Consider the following 18,703-nt stretch of genomic DNA (forward strand, 5'->3'; position numbering starts at 1 on the left):
ATAACTAGAATGGCTTCTGTTATCTGCAACTGAACTCTGACTGATACAGAAAGCAAGCAGAGAGACCAAACAGCAGGCTGCTGTAGTAGCCCATGGAATAGAGGAAGATTTGGGACATATTTGAAAGAGCTCATAGGACTCTGATGGACTGGAAGTGAGTATGAGAGAAAGTGAGGAAGATATGAAGGACGGAATCAAGAATGACTCCAAGGTTTTGTGATCTCAATTACTGAGATGAGGAAGAACAAATTCAGAGAGAAAACTAGAGTTTGATTTTTAATATGACTATTAGATATCAATCAGGCAGTTAGATATAGGCTTCTGGTGTTTGGGGGAAGAGGTGTGGGCTGCAGATATAAATTTGAGAGCTATTTACCTATAAAAACATTTAAAGGCATGAGACTTGATGCTATGGAGGGAGTAAGTGTAGACAGAGAAGAGACTGAAACTTGGAACAGCAATGCTGAGACACAGAGAGGGTGAGTAGAATCCATTTTTAGTGTATATTGGGGTCTCTGGAGATACTCGTTAACCATGTAGATTCCGGAGCCCTGCCGTCATCAATTCTGATGCAGAACACATAAGGAGGCCTGGCAATCTAAGTTGTTGACAAGCTCTTTAGGTCATTCTGAAGTGGGTAATTCGGGAGTACCCTTCAAAAAACACTGAAATTTTTTACCATCAATCTAAGAAAACATTTTATAGGTCCTTAAATTCAAGAATACTTCTTTTTCCCTCCCCACTTCCTCTTATGGATCCTACAGGAAAAACTTGTGAGATGCTGAGAGGGAAAGTTGGGCCTTCTCTTTTTTTCTAGTTGCCCTTTACAGGGTGGGTGAAAGTGAACTAAGAACTCCTGCCAGGAAAAGGAGAGGGGATATAGGTCTAAAAATAGTGTCTGCCCTTCAAGAGAAGTATGTTCTCCTTTAAATACCTAACTTGATGCCCAATGATAACACTTTATGAAGCGAAACCAAGAGCAAAGTCAATATTTATTTGTCTCCTAATTATAAGTAGCATACACTCCTTCCATATCTCGGGGAGAGAAGAGCAGTCATATTCTTCCCCATGTTTCATGGAAGGTTTAGAGAAGATTAAATGAAAAACAAATGCTTAGCAGCCTGCTGTAGTTTTACTCTCCTGTCTATCAAAATTAATGCTGATCAGGCCTCTGTAAGGGGAAAATGCCCATCACTGTTTATGCCATACCATTGATACAAGACTGAATTCTTACTGTGTTTCTCAAATATAAAAATGTGAATATATTTCCACTTGGACCTCATCTGGGACTGTAAATCAAATGTTGGTGGTGGTGAAATTAAACAGATATATTCTCCCTTTTGCAGTTCAGTGGTTGCAAGGGGGCCTGAAGCTGCAGGAGCCATGTGCTGGGATAATGATTGCATTGATTAAATGCCAATTACTCCTGGACACTTTTCAAAGGTTTCTGCTGCGGAGTCGAAACTGGGCTTTCTGTCTCATATTAGATCAGATCTCCATAATCCTAGGTGATAGCTGGTTTGGGATCTCTGGCAATTACTTGTGTCATGTACTTTAATCAAGAGCATGCTTACTATTATAACAAGTCTCCACACCCACCATGAAGCCAAACTCTGTTTCCCCAGCCCCAACCCCACTCACATGAAACTGAGCTTCTGACTGATGGATAGATGATTAAGTCACTCTGGTGAATCATCCTCTGTGGGATGGGGGCAACCCTCCAGCCAGAGCTAGACCTTTACCGCAACCAAGTGCCTGTCTGGAGGGATGATGGATCCTATCAGTCCAGCCAGAGGTCAAGTTACCTGTCTCACTGTTCCACCGCGTATCAATCTTCTGACTGGCATGTAACCAGCAATTAATTCTCCTATTTAGCACGTGCTTTCATTAGCAAATACTTAGAAAGGGTCTATGCTTGCATATTGTCCCCAAGGAAATTCTTTTCAACAAAGTCTTGGATCTAATCACCATCATAGGCTGATTTTGCCGCCATCTTTGAAATATCCAGCAGATTAGGAGAGACATAGAAGGACCAAAGGCTGAGCTAAGAGGGTGACAAAAAGTCACCAACTTGCTGTGTGGCCTTAGGCATCTTATTTCAAAATAAGGGGATTGAGCAAGTTGTTTTCTGAGATTCCCTTCCAACTCTAGCATTCTATGGATTAATTTCATTTTTGCAGAGATTCTTATTCATTTGCCAGAGGAAATTGTGTTAGTTTGCTAGGGCTGCCATAACAAAGTACCACAAGTGGGTGGCTAAAACAACATACATTTATTATCTCACAGTTCTGGAGGCTAGAAGTCAGAAATCAAGATGCTGGGAGGGTTGGTTGCTTCTGAGGGCTCTGAGAGAAGGATCTGTTCCCGGCCTCTCTCCTTGGCTTGTAGATGGCCATCTTTATCTTCACATGGTGTTCTTCCTTACATATATCTATCTCCAAATTTCCCCTTTTTATAAGGACACCAGTCATATTGGATTAGGGCCCACCCTAATGGCCTCATTTTAATTTGATGACCTCTTTGCAGACCCTTTCTCCAAATAAGGTCACATTCTGAGATGCTGGGGATTAGGACTTCAACATATAAATATTTGGGGAACACAATTCAACCTATAACAGCAATTAAATATCAACTAGTATAAGGGATAAAGAATAATTATTTGATTGATTTTAAGGCTGATGACCGACAGGGGCACAATCAGCTAGCAAATAAATATAGATTGTTGAATTTATTTTGTATACGCTAATGGCTTAAACACACACTGATACTAATCTTTATCTCCACATATTGATTTTGTGTAAGAATCGGCTCTGAATCCCTTTGTACCTGAAATTCTTAGCTTTGCTGTACTTTGTAATGTTTTCATCTGTTTTTATAATTGCATGTGAAACTTCCTGAAAAGGTCCTATGACTAACCAATTATTGCTCAAAGAAGCCTCCCGGGGGTTAACAAGTAGGCAGGCCATTATTTAATTAAATGACCCTGTCAAGGTTTGATTGAGTTTGGCCATCAAAGGATATAATTATGAGTGGAATATGCTTTTCTGTGCTGATATGAGTCTCCTGATCATATAATGCTATTTATATATTAAGAACAGAGAAAAGGAATGCTTTAGATTCTGCTGACTCACAGTTACACATTTGGCTTTAATGGAAATAAATGAAAGAGCTCACTCAATCTGAACAAAGACAGATTGGGGTGGAACAGGGTATTGTCTTTAAAGAAAATGACTGAAGTCCAGATTGATCAGCAAAAGTATACCTTTCCCTTCTGGTTTCTTTTCAGAGTCTCTCCAGCATGGAAATCCACTAGGTGGAGCAAAGGACCAGGAATTAGCTGACCGGGAGCGCTCACAAGCAAATTTGCAGCTATTCCTTTTCCTTACAAAACTTAGACAAAGGCTGGGGGAAATTTGGGTTTCTGAAACTGCTTCAGATCAAATGTTCCTTGCTCATTAAAATGGGTAGTAGTCCAAAGAAGAAAGAAACTCAGCTTTGCTGAGCTGGACACGATTACTAAACACACAGGAGGCACACCCGACTTGGACTCTTTCCCCATGGCTTGGCTCACTTTACACATTTCCTTTCTGCTTTCATTGGTGGCAGATGGAATTTGGGGCAGACCTCTTACCCAGGCTCCTGTAGTCCAAAAACCCTATGCTTAGATCATGCATCTTTTTCCTGCCTGCGATAAGCCTCCTAAAGTTCTGGTATCAACCTGGTTTCTATTTGAATATGTTCTCTTTGATTCCAGGCCCTTGGATTAACACTTCCTTCCTTAGATTCCAATCTTGTCTTTTTTTCTGCACTTATGGGTTGTTGGTTAGCTGAGCAGGGGCCAGGAACTTGACTGATATTTATTTGAGGACTTTGAAGGTGTAAAAGAGGACTATCCTCAGTCCCCCATCAGATTTTTGTCCATTTTGCAAAGCATACTCCATATGCCTTTGCATTCAAATTGCAGGGGTTAAATGTCTTGTGTCTCAATCCATATCTACCAGTGGAAGACATGGTTTTGTTTATATATTATAGTCATCATTCCAGAACCACACAAGTCCAAACACTTGCAGACGAAATGATGGAGGTAAATTCCAAATCCAAAATTATCCTGTTTTCCATGGCTATGATTCTGTGGCAGGATAATTTATTGAAATATGAATTTCTCTGGCTTCTTCCTATATTTTCTCTTCCACTTTGATCTAAGCAAGTTAGATAGGCCCTCAGTAGTTTCTCACCTTAGAGATTTTTTGCAGAATGATCTCACTGTCTTTAGATAAAACCTGAGTTCATTGAAGAGAGTATTCTCCATGCCTTTGAAGGCAGCAGGAAAAGGGAAGGAGAAAACCTCCCAAGGATATGAAGAAGCTTGAATGTAGAAGTGGGAGTGGGTAAGACTACACGCTGTGGCTAGAGAGTCTTGAACTGGGTCAGTGGACATCTCCACGGTGACCAGGGTTGGCTGAAAACTGTCAGGGTCTCTACCAGGCAAGACCCCAGGACCTTGCACAACCCTTGGAGAGGGGAGCCCCAATAATGACTAAGATTATATTTTCTTCCAATAAAGCTGGATGGGGACTCAGAATCCGTTTTAAGTTGACTCAAAGAAAGTATAAACGTCCTTGCACATCTGAGTTTGTTTTCTAAGTTTTGTGTTGGCTACACTATAATTAAGAGTTCGTCATGGAAGTCTGAGACTGCATAGGAGCAGTAGAACGTGGTGGCTAAGACTCTGGTCTTAGAACAAAGGTGCCTGGGTTCAAATCTCAGCTCTGTCACTGATTAGGTGTGAATCCTATTCAGTCTTTCTTTACCACAATTTTCCCATTCTGAAATGGTGATAATAATAGTACCCACCTTACAAGGTCCTGGTTGAATTCAATCAAATAATACATGTAAAGTGTTTAGAAAAATCAGTGCCTGACATACAGCAAAATTCAATGTGTGTAAGCTATTTCCCATAGATTTTTTTGTGTGTCACTATTGTGGGTGTTGAAATTTTAATTACTTTTTAAAATATACACACAAATGGTACAAAATCTAAATGTTAAAAAAAAGTATACAATGAAAAATAAGGGTATAAAAGAAAAACTGTTTTCTAATTTCCCTCTCCAGATGCCACCTGTGTCACTAGTTTCTGAATATTAAACAAATGGGATTACCTACATGTTTCTGTACCCTTTTCTCCCCTAGCAGTACATCATGAAGATTATTCTTTAATAGTATCCCATTATATGGATATACTCTAGCTTACTAATTTATTTACCCAGTCTTCTTCATAGACTTCTAAGTTTCTTTCTTTCTTTCTTTTTTTTCTCTCACAAATAATTCTGCAATAATTATCTTTATACTTACATCTTTGAGCACATGTCTGGAAGATCTGTGGGATAAATTCCTAGAAGTGAAATTACTGGATCTAAGTAATTACTACTCTAATCTTTGTGCACTACAAAATTTGATAGATATTGTCAAGTTGTCTTCTGTTCAGCAAATTATACTCCTAATACCTTTACATGAAAATGCCAAGAGAGGAGGTTATTTAAAATTTTTGCCAATCTGGTAAGCATCCTCTTGTAATTTTTATTTGTTTTTATCTTAAGAGTGAAATTGAGCATTTTTAAAAATATTTCAAAAATCTCATTTTTTTCCATTTTGAGAAACAATCTATTATACAATGGACTTTCAGAAGTGAAAATGATACCTCCGCTGGTTTTATGATGATCCTTCTAGTCTCATCACCAGGAAAAACAATATTTCTGCCGTCACAAGCTGCCTGACAGCTCCGTTATAGGATGTACTCTGATTTCTTTGTGGTTGTTCCTCAATTCCACTGCACCAGAGCTAACAGGAGAAGACTCTTGTTTTCTTTAGTGTATTTGGTAGTGGAAGGTGCCCAGGGGTCAAAAGATGGAAGTGATATGATCTTTCCTTAGATGCATTTCTTTTTTTTCTTTATTTATTATTTTTGGCTGCATTGGGTCTTCGTTGCTGCGCGTGGGCTTTCTCTAGTTGCAGCAAGCGGGGGCTACTCTTCGTTGGGGTGCGTGGGCTTCTCACTGTGGTGGCTTCTCTTGTTGCAGAGCACGGGCTCTAGAGTGCAGGCTCAGTAGTTGGGGCGCACGGGCTTAGTTGCTCCGCAGCATGTGAGATCTTCCCAGACCAGGGCTTGAACCCATGTCCCCTGCATTGGCAGGCAGATTCTTAACCACTGCTCCACCAGGGAGGCCCCTTAGATGCATTTCTAGAGGCTGTCACCTGCTCAGAGAATTGGAGGATCCAAGAGCAAAAGAACTTGAAGAAATCTTTTACATCCAAGATACCCCAGTGAAATCATTGAGGTGAGAGAAGCAGAAAAATCAAATCTTACAAAATGTCTGAAAAATTTAAAAATTATTCTCTTGTGCTGTTACACTCTCTACAGTTTTCCTGTACAAGTAACGGGTGAAATGAGAATGGATCAATCAGATGTTAGCCATTTATCAAAAGAACCTCAGGAAAACCATAAGCTCTGTTGTCTTAGCTGTTATCTGGGAAGGAAGAGGCTCCCAGAGAACTGCGCAGTCAGAGCTCACAAGAAACCAGGGAAGAAGGAAAAATACTATCCAAAGGAGCTGCTCTCTCTGACACGCGCTATTTCTTTTCCAGGAAGGAAACATTGCTAACTAGGAAGCCAAATCCAAACTTAGGATTTAATTAATCTTCCATTTGACAAGTACAATCGAGATAATCAGTGTCTACTCTAAATCACCCTCTCTGCCACCCTAAGTATTAGCACACTTATGTGTGTAAATTACCCAGAAGGTGAATTGCTATTCCAACCATAAGATGGGCAGAACCAAACATTTCAGGGATCATCTAGTTCATCATTTAATAGATGCAGACATCTAAGATAAGAGTCATCAAGTGACTTTTCCATGGCTACTCTGTGGAGAGTGGGTCCCATTGCTAAAATGGGAATGCAAGCTCCCCACCATAGTTTAGTATAAGGCTCTTTCCATCGGTAAAACCAGCTCTGTGCCTATTCAAGGTTCCTATTTCAAATATGTATTTACAAACAAACCTGTTTTAGTCTCCTGAGGCTGCTATAACAAAATAACATGAATTAGGTGGTTGCATAACAGACATTTCTTTCTCACAGTTCTGGAGGCTTGAAGTCCAAGATCAAGGTGCTGGCAGATTCGATTCCTGGTGAGGGCTCTCTTCCTGGCTTGTATATGGCCACCTTCTCACTGTGTCCTCACATGGCAGAGAGTGCTCTGGTGTCTCTCTTTTCATAATGGCACTGATCCCATCATGAAAGCCCCACTTTCATGACCTCATCTAACCCTAATTACATCCCAAAGGCTCTACCTCCAAATACCATTGCCTTGCGGGGCGGGGGGTGGGGTGGGGGGGAGGGTTAGGGCTTCAACATATGACTTGGGGGAGAGGAATGCGGTAGGAGGACACAATTCATATGTGTGTATGTACGTACTTTTTGTTGTTGTTTGCCTCTTCCCACCAGGAAGTAAGCTCCATGAGGGCAGGGACTTATTCTGTTTTATTGACTTTAGTATTCCCAACATAAAACAGTGTCACATATTGAGCCACAACTATATTCAATAAACATTTGTGGGGTAGTTTTGTTTTTAAATTTAATTAATTTATTTTTTGCCACACCGTGCAGCTGTGGGATCTTAGTTCCCTGACCAGGGATTGAACCCGGGCCCTGGCAGTGAGAGCATGGAGTCTTAACCACTGGATTGCCAGGGAAGTCCCAATAAACATTTGTTGAATTAATGGATTTATTGATGCTTACTACGTGCCAAGCACTGTTCTAAGCATGTTACGTTAACGTACAGAATCCTTATATAGCCTTATAAAATAGATACTATTATTCCCTCAATTGATGTGTGAGGAAACAAGCACCGAGAGGATAAATAGTTGCCCTGGTTTCACAGGAGGCAGAGCCAAGCTTTGAAACAAGGCAGCCTCCTTAGCCCATTTTCTCATCCATTACACTATGAACAGAGTATAATTTTCCCCCAAAGCTACTAGGATGCCTATGGAGTTAAAAACTTGCATAGATTTTAAGTACAATCTTGAGTAAAGTGTTGACATTTTATCCCAATATTCCGTAGTTTCTAGAAATGCTTCTGATTATAACACCTCAAATTCTCTAATATAAACACTATTGTTCTGGTGGGAGCAGAGTTTTCATTGCACCATTGGTATCCAGGGTTATATTATAGACATATATTACTGACTAGCCTTGTGTTTTAGGTAGCCAGGGACAGGGGTTCCCTCCTACTCAGATGCTTCCCAATACAATATTGTCATTGACTAATTTTCCATTCTCAGGGACTTTCCATTGCTGTAAAAAGTGATAATAAGGTTGTCGATGGAAAATGGACTTGGGGGGGTACTGGGGGGCAGTAGAGAAGACCTTCAGAGACTTAGAGCCATAGGAGCAACAGGAAAGCATGACACAGCTTGGTTTTAAGAGAAAAAGTCTTCTTGCCAGTGAGGCTGGACATTCTAGGAAAATAACATAAATACCATGTTTATTATAGGCTAGGCACTTTCATATTTCGTGTTAAATCATTCTTACTCAACCTTGAGATGTGGATATGGAAAAGGAACCGACACCTCATAGCTAATAAGAGGAGGATCTGGGAGTTGAAAGCAGGCCTGTGTGACTTCAGAGTTTTGCTATTTCTGCTGGCCTATTCCAGGAAGAGCTTCATCCTTTAAAACAGTGAGATGGCCACCCCCGTCGTCCAGTCACTCTTTAAGGTGAGGAAGTATTTGCAGTCCTTAGGAACAGAAAGTGTGTTGCCGAAGCAGGAAGCATATTGTACCATTATCACATCAGCATCTAAACGAAAAGTAAAATCCACCAATGAACCAGAGTCATATTTCTAACCAACCTCCAATTCTTTTCTGTGGCAGCTGCAGAGTCTTTTTCTCTCCCCGTCTGCGTCTGTCTCGGTCTCTCTGCTCAGAATAGTTACTTGAGGTTTATTTTCACTTGAAATATATTAGTGATCGAAGTATACTTTCCCCTTTCTCTCTTTTTAAAACAGTTTTGAGATAATTTACATACCATAAAGTTCACCCATTTAAAGTGCACAATTCAGTAGTTTTTAGTATATCTCTAGAGCTATGCAACCATCACCAGAATCTAATTTTGGAACATTTTTGTCACCCCAAAAGAAACCTTGTACTCATTAACAGTCACTCCTCAATCACCACCTCCCCAGCCCTAGATAACCACTAATCTATTTTCTGTCTCTCGATTTGCCTATTCTGGACATTTCCTATAAATGGTATCATGCATTCGTGACTGTCTTCTTTCACTTAGCATGATGTTTTTGAGGTTCATCTCTGTTATAGCACATAGCAGTAATGCATTTCTTTTTATTACAAGATCTCCTTTTTAAAAAACCCCTTTTTCATGCATAAATTTGTTCTGACCTCTCCAGGGAACCCAACCCTGACCAGAGCCTGTTTCCTGGTGAACCAGCTTTAACATCTGACAAGGGCACCATCAGGACAGGAACCCTATTCAAGGAGAAACAGACCCCAGGTTCCTTTCCAGGCCACTGTCCATGGCAATCTCAGGATTCCTTGGAAGGACAAGATGTGGCTGTGTGGATGGCAGCCAAGGAACGACACCCTGATCTTTAGTGGCTGAGGCTAATGACGCTCGTTCCTCACTGTTTTGTTTTTGTTCTTCTGCTGAGTTTAGATTTTTAGATGAAAGGTTTTTACTAAAAGCTGCTTCTCTCCTCCTCTGAGAACCATCTGAAGCTCCAGAAGCTTCTTGCTGTGAAAAAGCTTGATTCTGCTGCCACCTGCTGTCCTTAAGCCAGAAACAACTTTGGAAAAGATGAGGTCTCGTTCAAAAGCCCTCGTCTGAATATGCTGTGCTTGTATATTTAGGCCTCTTCTTTATGTCTAGGTTTTTATGTTTTCTACCTAAAAGTTCTTATCCCTTGAAAATACATCATAAGAGTGATCTGACTGAAGCTCTGTCAATAGAAAAGTTCCGCATAAACTTTTTGTTATTTAAATCAGATCTCAGGCATGGTAGCAGAGACAGTGGCCAGGGATCCTCCACAAATAGCTTGTCAGCAGAACACGAGCACATGTGAGAGACTTCCTATCAGCCTCAGAAATAACAGGGGAGATGGAACAGCCTAAGATCATGCAGCTGTGCTGCTGGAGGCCAGGTGGTCAACACAATCTAGCACTGATGTTAACGTGGCCTCACTGGTGTCCATGGGCGTGGGAGGCCTGGGAACATTTGGCTTACATGCACATGGGGACACTGAAGCCCGGAGAGTTCAGGGAACTCGCCCAAAGGCATCCAGCAAATAAATGGTAAGGAAGCCAAATGTCCTGCACCTTTGCAACTTTTCAAAGTTGGCTCCCGAATGGGCTCCTGTTAAGGAAAACCTGAAGAAGTGACTTCTTGAATTTTTTATGAAGCAGGACCTGGAAAGGACACAGCATTGACAGACTCTGTGTTGAGATCAGCTTCACACAATAGGACATGCAAAGTCCCAGGAGGCCCACTAGGGAAAAATACCCAGACCAGGTTTTTACCAGCTGTCCTGTAAAAGAGGCCTGCTCTGCACACTGGCCAGTCAGACTGGGACCCATCTCTGCAGTCCCCAGGGGCATGCAACCTGCCTGGGCTTTCCTCTTGGATTCATTCGGGCCCAGATATCATAAAGACCCTAATATTGCCTGCCCCAAGCTCATGTCAGAAATCTCATACATCATTCTTTCAATCTGTCAGCCAACAAATAATTACTCAGTTCCAATTCTGAGTCCCAGACACTGTTCTAGGCCTGAGAAGGATAAACAGAGAAAACCCACTGGCTCTGCCTCCGGAGCTCTCAGTCCAGTGAGAGAAGTAGATGGGCAGATGGATATTTACAGCACGGCGTGGATATTTACAGCACCCTGAAGGAAGGGCAGGTAACACAAACTGGGGAGAGGCTCGTGGACGTTTCCTGGAAGAGGTGACAGAAGCTATAACCTGAAGGACAAGGAATAATTCATCCCGAGGAGGAGCAGTGGCACATCTCAGCTGAGGTGTAGAAAGCTCAACAGGATGGGAGAATGCGCAATTACTGTGTGATGGTTGGAGCCGCGGAAGATGAGATTTGAAAGGTGGTCAAGGGCCACATCATGAAGGACCTTACATGCCATCTCTGGGCCTGGGTTCTTCCCAAGAGCAGAGCCTGAAAAAGGGTTGGTGTTTAGGTGGTCTATCTTGTGATGTTCCCAAGGAACTGGAGTGAGAAACGGAAAAGGTAAAACAGGAAAGGAGGGAAAATCAATCTGAGGGTACGTATGGAGTTGGCCTCCTCTGAAAGCCACTGGGCCTTGATCCCACAAGGATCAGAGTTGTCTGCCTGAGAACTGAAAGAGGGGGTGTTTATCTACCAGTTCCTGGCCCTCGTTGGACAAGAGTTGTTGCCCCGGGGGTGATAATTCCCTCGTGCTTCCAATCTCACACACACAGGGTAGTTGGGCAGGTTCCCAGTTATCCCACACGACAACATTGTTGGAGAAGGCCTGGGACAGAAGCGAGGGATGGACAGCTGAGGAGGGCTGGGGTAGGGTCACACCTGCATACGGCTAGTTGCTGCAGCAAAGGCTGGAGTACAATAGTGGGTCGAGGGGATGTGAGAAGTGTGTGGAAGGGGTCAGCATCATGCTAGGGAGCTTGGAGTGTTTCCTGATGGTACTTAGAAGCCCACTTTTTTTTTCAAGTTTGTCCTGGCAGCAATATGCAGAACAGTCTAGAAAGGATTAGAAGGAGAGCCAAAGGCTATAGATGAGCTTCACAGGGTTGTATATTACATGTAAAATGGTGTGCTTATTGTGTCCGTGTGATTTTTAGCTGAGAGGGGTCAGAGTTTTCATTGGATTCTCAAAGGGGTCTGAGGCCTGAATGGAGGAAGGCAACTGTTAAAGCATCTAAGCAAAAGTGCATATGGGTGATAATAACAAGAAGCAAGGCCGTGGGTGGAGTGGCCAGGTGTAACTGGCATCTCTCCTGGCCTGGGGGGTCCCAGTGAGTGTAAATTTTGGAAGGACAATTATTTGGTACCTTGCAATCTCCCCAACTATATTGCTAGAAGGGGGAGGAGGGGCAGATATCCCTTGCGTGTCTTAGAGCTGCTGATGGGCTCTGAATGTGGCAGACTTAGGGCATGATGGGGACATGGGGTCCATGTCCCACCACATGGCAGATGGCCCCACACTGGGCACCCGACTTGGTGAAGCCAGTGACGTGCTCTCAGCCTCCCTAGGCACCATCTACATCACAGGCACTGGCTGCTCTGGGTTGGAGACTTCTTGAGGAGAAGTGGTAGATAAGGTGGGATCCTTGCTAACATGTATCCATCCATCACCCCAAAGAGGTGTCTACTCAGTAGAAGGAGCCTTCACTTCTGACTCTTACAGGGCTGTTAAGGGATTAGGTCCCTAGTTTAGTATTTAATCTATGCCCTCGTCTCCATTTTATGGGTTGGTTGAAAGCAAAAGCTGCTATCACTTTCTTTAACTAAAAGGTCACTGGTTACAACCGGAATACCTCATGCATTAAGTAAAGATAAGGTTCTGACTGTTTTGTTTCTAAATGAACAAATAAGATAAAAGGTTTCAGGCTGCTATTTATAAGCACTTTTTGGCAAATAGCATGTTGTGGGTGTAGAGAGTCTTCATTCCCAGTAAGTGAAAAGCCAAATGGAATAGGCTGTTATAGGGTCCACCTGAGCCCCTCTGCCCTTGACCCTGCAGCACAGAGGTCTAGGGTTCCAGTTCCACACTGTGGGTGCTCTGGAGCCACTGTGGATTTCTGGCTCTGAAGAGTCCTCTGATTTCTTGGTTTGGGTCAGTTTATGTTTTGTTCTGTTTTGTTTTGGAAAGTTGGAATCCTGCCACTCAAAATGGCCCCACGCATGTATTCAGTGACCAGCTCAAGCATGTAATGTGGTTTCAACACCAAGCAGGCAAAGATGAGGTATGGGTTGACTGAGTAGCTGGACCTCAGGCAGCAGGGCAAGTCTGGGATTAGTTATTTTCATTCCAGTTGTGATTGTGTCACAAGCTGATTCAGGAAGCCGCAGGAAGTTGAGATTCAAGTACTTCCCAGAGAAGAGTAAAGCAATGTTTCCTAATCTAGTGGCTCATGACGCCTGAGAGATTTATCATGTTGTCACAGGGGCTTCCATCCTTAAAGTGGGATTGGCAACTACTTCACTTTTAAAAATTCTGTAAATATCAATGTCAAAAAAACCCAAAAAACCCCAGTCAAAAAATGGGGACCTACATAGGCATTTCTCCAAAGAAGACCTACAGATGGCCAACAGACACATGAAAAGATGCTCAAAATTGTTAATTATTAGAGAAATGCAAATCAAAGCTACAATGAGGTATCACCTCACACTGGTCAGAATGGCCATCATCAAAAAGACCACAAATAATAAATGCTGGAAAGGATGTAGAGAAAAGGAAATCCTCCGCCACTGTTGGTAGGAATGTAAATTGGTGCAGCCACTATGGAGAACAGTATGGAGGTTTCTGTAAAAGCTGAAAAAGAATTACCGTATGATCCAGCAATCCTACTCCTGGGAATATAGTTGAAAAAGACGAAAACTCTAATTTGAAAAGATACATGCACCCCAATATTCATAGCAGCACTCTATAATAGCCAAGACATGGAAGCAGCATAAATGTCCATTGACAGATGAATGGACAAAGAAGACGTGGTATATATACACAATGGAATATTACTCAGCTATAAAAAAGAATGAAATAATGCCATTTGCAGCAACATGGTTGGACCTAGAGATTATCATACTAAGCAAAGTAAGTCAGACAGTGAAAGACAAATATATGATATCACTTATATGTGGAATCTAAAAAAAAATCCAAAATCTTGAATATATATATATATCTGAATCACTTTACTGTACACCTGAAATTAACACAATATTGTAAATCAACTATACTTCAGTAAAAAGTTGTTTGTTTTGAAAAAAAATTCTGTAAAAGTAAATCCATTTCTCAAAGGCCAAGTGAAAGAATAAAACATCAAGCCTTGAACTTCAATGTCTGTTTTAGAATGCAAACCCCAAACCAAACACTATAGAACATGTCTTTTTAAGACTTATTTGTTAACTAATCATTCTTTTTCATGCTATTAATTTAAGGTAAATCAAGGAGCCTGCATTATTTGTTAATGGGGAAAAGCAGAAAATTATCTCAATGTTATAGTAAAGGTTATAGTAAAATGAATATTATAATGCAGTCCTTGATCATGTGCTGATTTAAACAAAATATTTGTATTTAAAATCATATTGTTATTACATACTTTATTATGCAAATGACCTAATATCCTTTAATATAATGATCTTTAAACATTTTAATTTATGTACTTCCAAAATAAATTTAATGAAGCTGGTTTTCTAAAGTGTTCAGGTCATTACATACTTCATTGCATTTTAGGAACATTTTGTTCTACATAGGTAAATGTTCCATTGAGACTGCAGCTTAAACTACCTTGTGGAAATAAATAGCAAAAGGAAAAGAAGGGATTGAGCTACTGGTAAGTGCGGTGCTTACAACAGATATAGTAATTATGATTTTAAGTGCATTATTTACAGTTGGGTTGACAATATATTTCCATTAAGTTAATCTAAATCTAGTAAGTGCATAACACGAATGACTAAACCAGAGGAATAGTGGTTAATGAGGAACAGCAGGAGATTGCACCCCAGTAAAAACTGAATATGGGTTTATGATATCAATAATCTTTTGGCCAAAATGAATGAAATGTTTCATCTACAAGTTTGAATGAATGTTTAAGGAAATATGGAGTGGCTCTACTTACTTTTAATATCTTTTCCTAGCTTGAAGATCTAATGTTGATCTGTTGGAAATAAACATGAGACTTCTCATCTTCTCTTTGAAACAATGCATAATTCTCAACTGAGATGTGAGTGAATGTAGGTGAAGTTTTGTAGCATACTGCTATTCTCCAACATAAATTTTACAAATTTTGATATCTTAATTCTAAGCTGCATAGGAAGACAGAAGAATGAAAGGAAGGAAGGGAAGAAAGGATGGAGGAAGGAAAGGAAGGAGGGTGAATAAGGCATAGTCTTGCTTTGCCATGATTTTGTTGCCTAGAAGAAATGGCTCTGCTAAGCTTAATATCTTGATCCTCTCTGCTTTGATCTCACAGAACTCTTCCAGAATAATAGTGCTTTCTTCAACAATAACCAGGGGTTGGAAGATCACTGAACAAAATTTGCCATCACTCCTGCCACTTCACCCTGCGATACACATGATTTCAGGACATCCCAAACCACCTTGTTCCTATACTGTATTTCACCCTTATCAGAAATATGGGTAAAATAGAAAAAGACACACAGCCCTAGTGTAGGATTACAGTGTCTTGAATAAAGAAGGCTTCCCTAACTACAAAATATCGAATTGCCCATCACCACCCTGGAGGTTATTTCAGCCCGGTACAATGCACCATAATTAAGTGCAGTAAGAGTACTAGTCATTCATTCATTCATTTTTAATAAAATGGAGAATAGCAATTCTGAAAGAGGAGATGGAAAATGTGGGCCAGTATGACACCTTGACTTCAGACATGCTATAAGGCAGATTAATTTTAAGAAAGAGTACTTTTAGAATTTAGGAAATCAGGAATTGATTCTCTTAAAAATCTAAGACATAGAAACTGTTCTCCAAGGCTGGAAACTGAAAATCCATGTATGGAATCTCAATCTCCAAGCATAGAACTTGACATTCCTATATGAAATACGGACTTTCAGGCATTGATTTAGGTCTTCTAGGTGTTAATTTTACCTTTCCAAGCATATAATCTGATCCTCCACATGATAATCCACTGAACAGGAAAGGGACTTGGACCTCCCAGCATAGAACCTAGTTCTCTAAGCATGAAAACTTGTAAAACAGGTATAAAATGTGTCCCTTCAAACATGGAACATGGCTTTCCAACTATGGAATTCAACTCCCCAAACATGGAATATCTCTCCAGTTGTGAATCCTGCCTCTCCAGGCATAAAATATGACTAATACGGGATCCCAATATCCAAGCATGGAAGCTGGCCCTACCAAGCATGGAATCTGGTGCTGCATGTATGGAATCTCACTTTCCAGAATGGATCCTGGCCCTACAAACACAGATCCTGGCACCCCACATAGGAATCTCTATCACTAAGCATGGAATCTAAACTTACAGGAATGGAATAGCACACAATGGGTGGAATCTCAGTCTTCCAGTATGGAATGTGGCTTAATAAGTGTGGAACCTGGCACTGCAGACATTTAATCTGGTGTTTCAGTCATAGGAGTTGGCTGCCTAAGATGTGGAACCTGGTCACCCAGGCATGGAAGTTGGCACTCTGTGTACAGAATCAGACTATCCCAAAATGGAACCTGGTGCTGTAATTGTGGAACTTGACATTCCATGAAAGGAATCTCAATCTCTAAGCATGGAATTGGCTCCCAAAGCATGGGACATAACACTCCATGTATGAAATCTGGAATTTCAAGTATTAATTTATGTGTTCTAGAGGTTAAGTATGCCTTTCCAGTCATATATTGTGGTGGTCCTTAAGACCCAATCCTACTGGCATGGAACCTAGACATCTAAGCATGAATAATTGCCCTCCTGGTATAGAATGTGCCCTTCGAACATGGAACCTGGCCCTCCAACATGGATTCTGCATTCCATCCATGAAGACTCTTCCAGGTGTGAGCCTGCCTGTCTAGTCATAAGATCTGGCACTCTAGGGTTGGAACCTCTACTTTTATATGTGGATCCTGATGCTTTAGTCATGGAATTAGGCCTTACAGTCATTTCATGGAAACCTGTGTGAAATCTCTCTTTCCAAGTTTGGAACCTGGCCTTCTAGGTTGGAACCTGAACCTCAAGGCATGTCATCCGGCACACTGAGCGTGGAACTTAGTCACCTTGGCATGAAATCTTGAATTCCAAGTATGGAACCTAGAATTTTAGGTAGGATATAAGGTCTTACATTCATAAGAACTGATCTGTAGAAGTAGAATCTGGTTCTCCAAGTAAGTAACTTGGCCTATAATGTGAAAAAACTGAATTTCTGACTGTGGAAAAGCAAATCTCAAAGTAATTATTTGACCCTCCATTCACAAAACTGGAACCTGGCATTCCATATGTGGAATCTCAACCTTCAAGCATGGAGATCAGCTCTGCAGGTGTGGAACCTCGCACTCCATGTATGAAATTTCAATGTCCAAACATGGAACATGTCCATACATGTCTGGAGGCTGGAACTCCAGATATGGAACCTGGCATTTCAGTCATAAAGTTTCATTCTCCATGCATTAGAAACTGGCCTACCAGGCATGTAACCTGGCACACTAGGTACAGAACCAGTGCTCCTATGTGTGCATTCAGGCCATGTAGACATGGAATTAGGCCTTCAGGCATGCCATGAATTACTAAACTGTGTGATATCTTTCCCTCCTAGCTTATAGCCTGGCCTTCTGTGGCATTTAGTTAGTTAGAACTTGAATGTCATCTAGCCCACCAGGTATTGAACCTGACCATCTAGGCCTTGAATCTTAACTTGGCAAGTATGGAATCTCAGTCTCTGAGCATGGAACCTGCACTACTAGCACTGAATTTGGCACAATGTGTATGGAACCTGTGATGGTTAATTTTATATGTTACTTTGTCTGGCCACGGGGTGCCCAGATTAAACATTATTTCTGAGTGTATCTGTGAGAGTGTTTCCAGATGAGATTATCATTTGAATCCATGAATTTAGTAAAGCAGATTGCCCTCCCTAACGTGGGTGGGCATCATCCAATCCGTTGAGGGCCTGAATATAACAAAAAGTGGAGGAAGGAGGAAGTCACCCCTTTACCCCCAACTCACTACTTGAACTGGGAGTTCTCATCTCTTCTCCTGTCCTCAGATTGGGATTTAAGCCATTGCCTCCTTGCTTCTCGGGCCTTCAGACTCAGACTGAATTATACCACTGATTTTCTTGGGTCTCTAAATTGCAGATGGCAGATCATGGGACTTCTCAACCTCCATAACTGCATCAGCCAATTCCTCATAATAAATCTCCTCATATACATCTATCATATATATGTATATCTGATAGGATTCTCTTTTCTGGTTCTGTTTCTCTGGAGAACCCTGACTAACACAGATTTTGGAACCAAGAGTGTTCTAGAAAAACAGAATTTTAAGGATGAGTTTTCTGAATTGGTTCTGGGATTTCTGGAATTGACTCTCTAATCTGATTAGATTTAAAACACTAATGACTATTTCCTGTAGTAAATAGAGTACTGATAGTCCACAGTATGAACTGTTTATAGAGATATGCAAAATATCTGCAATGAATACCTAATTAACCACTTATAAGACGCAAGGAGCTGGATGACTCTATATATGATACTTTTTTCATTTTTATTGTTTTTTTATTGAAGTATAATTTATTTACAATATTGTGTTAATTTCAGGTGTACAGCAAAGTGATTCAGTTATACATGTGTGTGTGTGTGTGTGTATATATATATATATATATATATATATATATATATGTCCTTTTTCAGATTCTTTTCCATTACAGGTTATTACAAGATATTGAATATAGTTCCCTGTGTTATACAG

General features: G+C 40.9%; 1 protein-coding gene across 3 annotated transcripts in view; it reads left to right on the forward strand.

Annotated features, from left to right (window-relative positions):
• The window catches only part of FAM72A (family with sequence similarity 72 member A), a gene marked incomplete at its 5' end in the record, with an annotated part of 51,817 nt that overhangs the window by 18,046 nt on the left and 15,068 nt on the right, over positions 1-18,703 (forward strand). The window contains 2 exons of one of the 3 annotated variants that reach the window (XR_014264387.1): positions 3,287-8,772; positions 9,462-18,703. The exon at positions 9,462-18,703 is cut by the window's right edge and continues 15,068 nt beyond it. Coding sequence is in view for 2 of the 3 variants with exons in the window: in XM_082464066.1 (XP_082320192.1) it covers positions 3,287-3,459 (173 nt within the window). The other 2 variants (XM_082464066.1, XM_082464068.1) reach the window with 2 other exon arrangements.

The sequence above is a fragment of the Balaenoptera physalus genome (assembly GCF_965194825.1).
Source record: "Balaenoptera physalus genome assembly, chromosome: 1".
NCBI classification, from domain to species: Eukaryota; Metazoa; Chordata; class Mammalia; order Artiodactyla; family Balaenopteridae; genus Balaenoptera; species Balaenoptera physalus.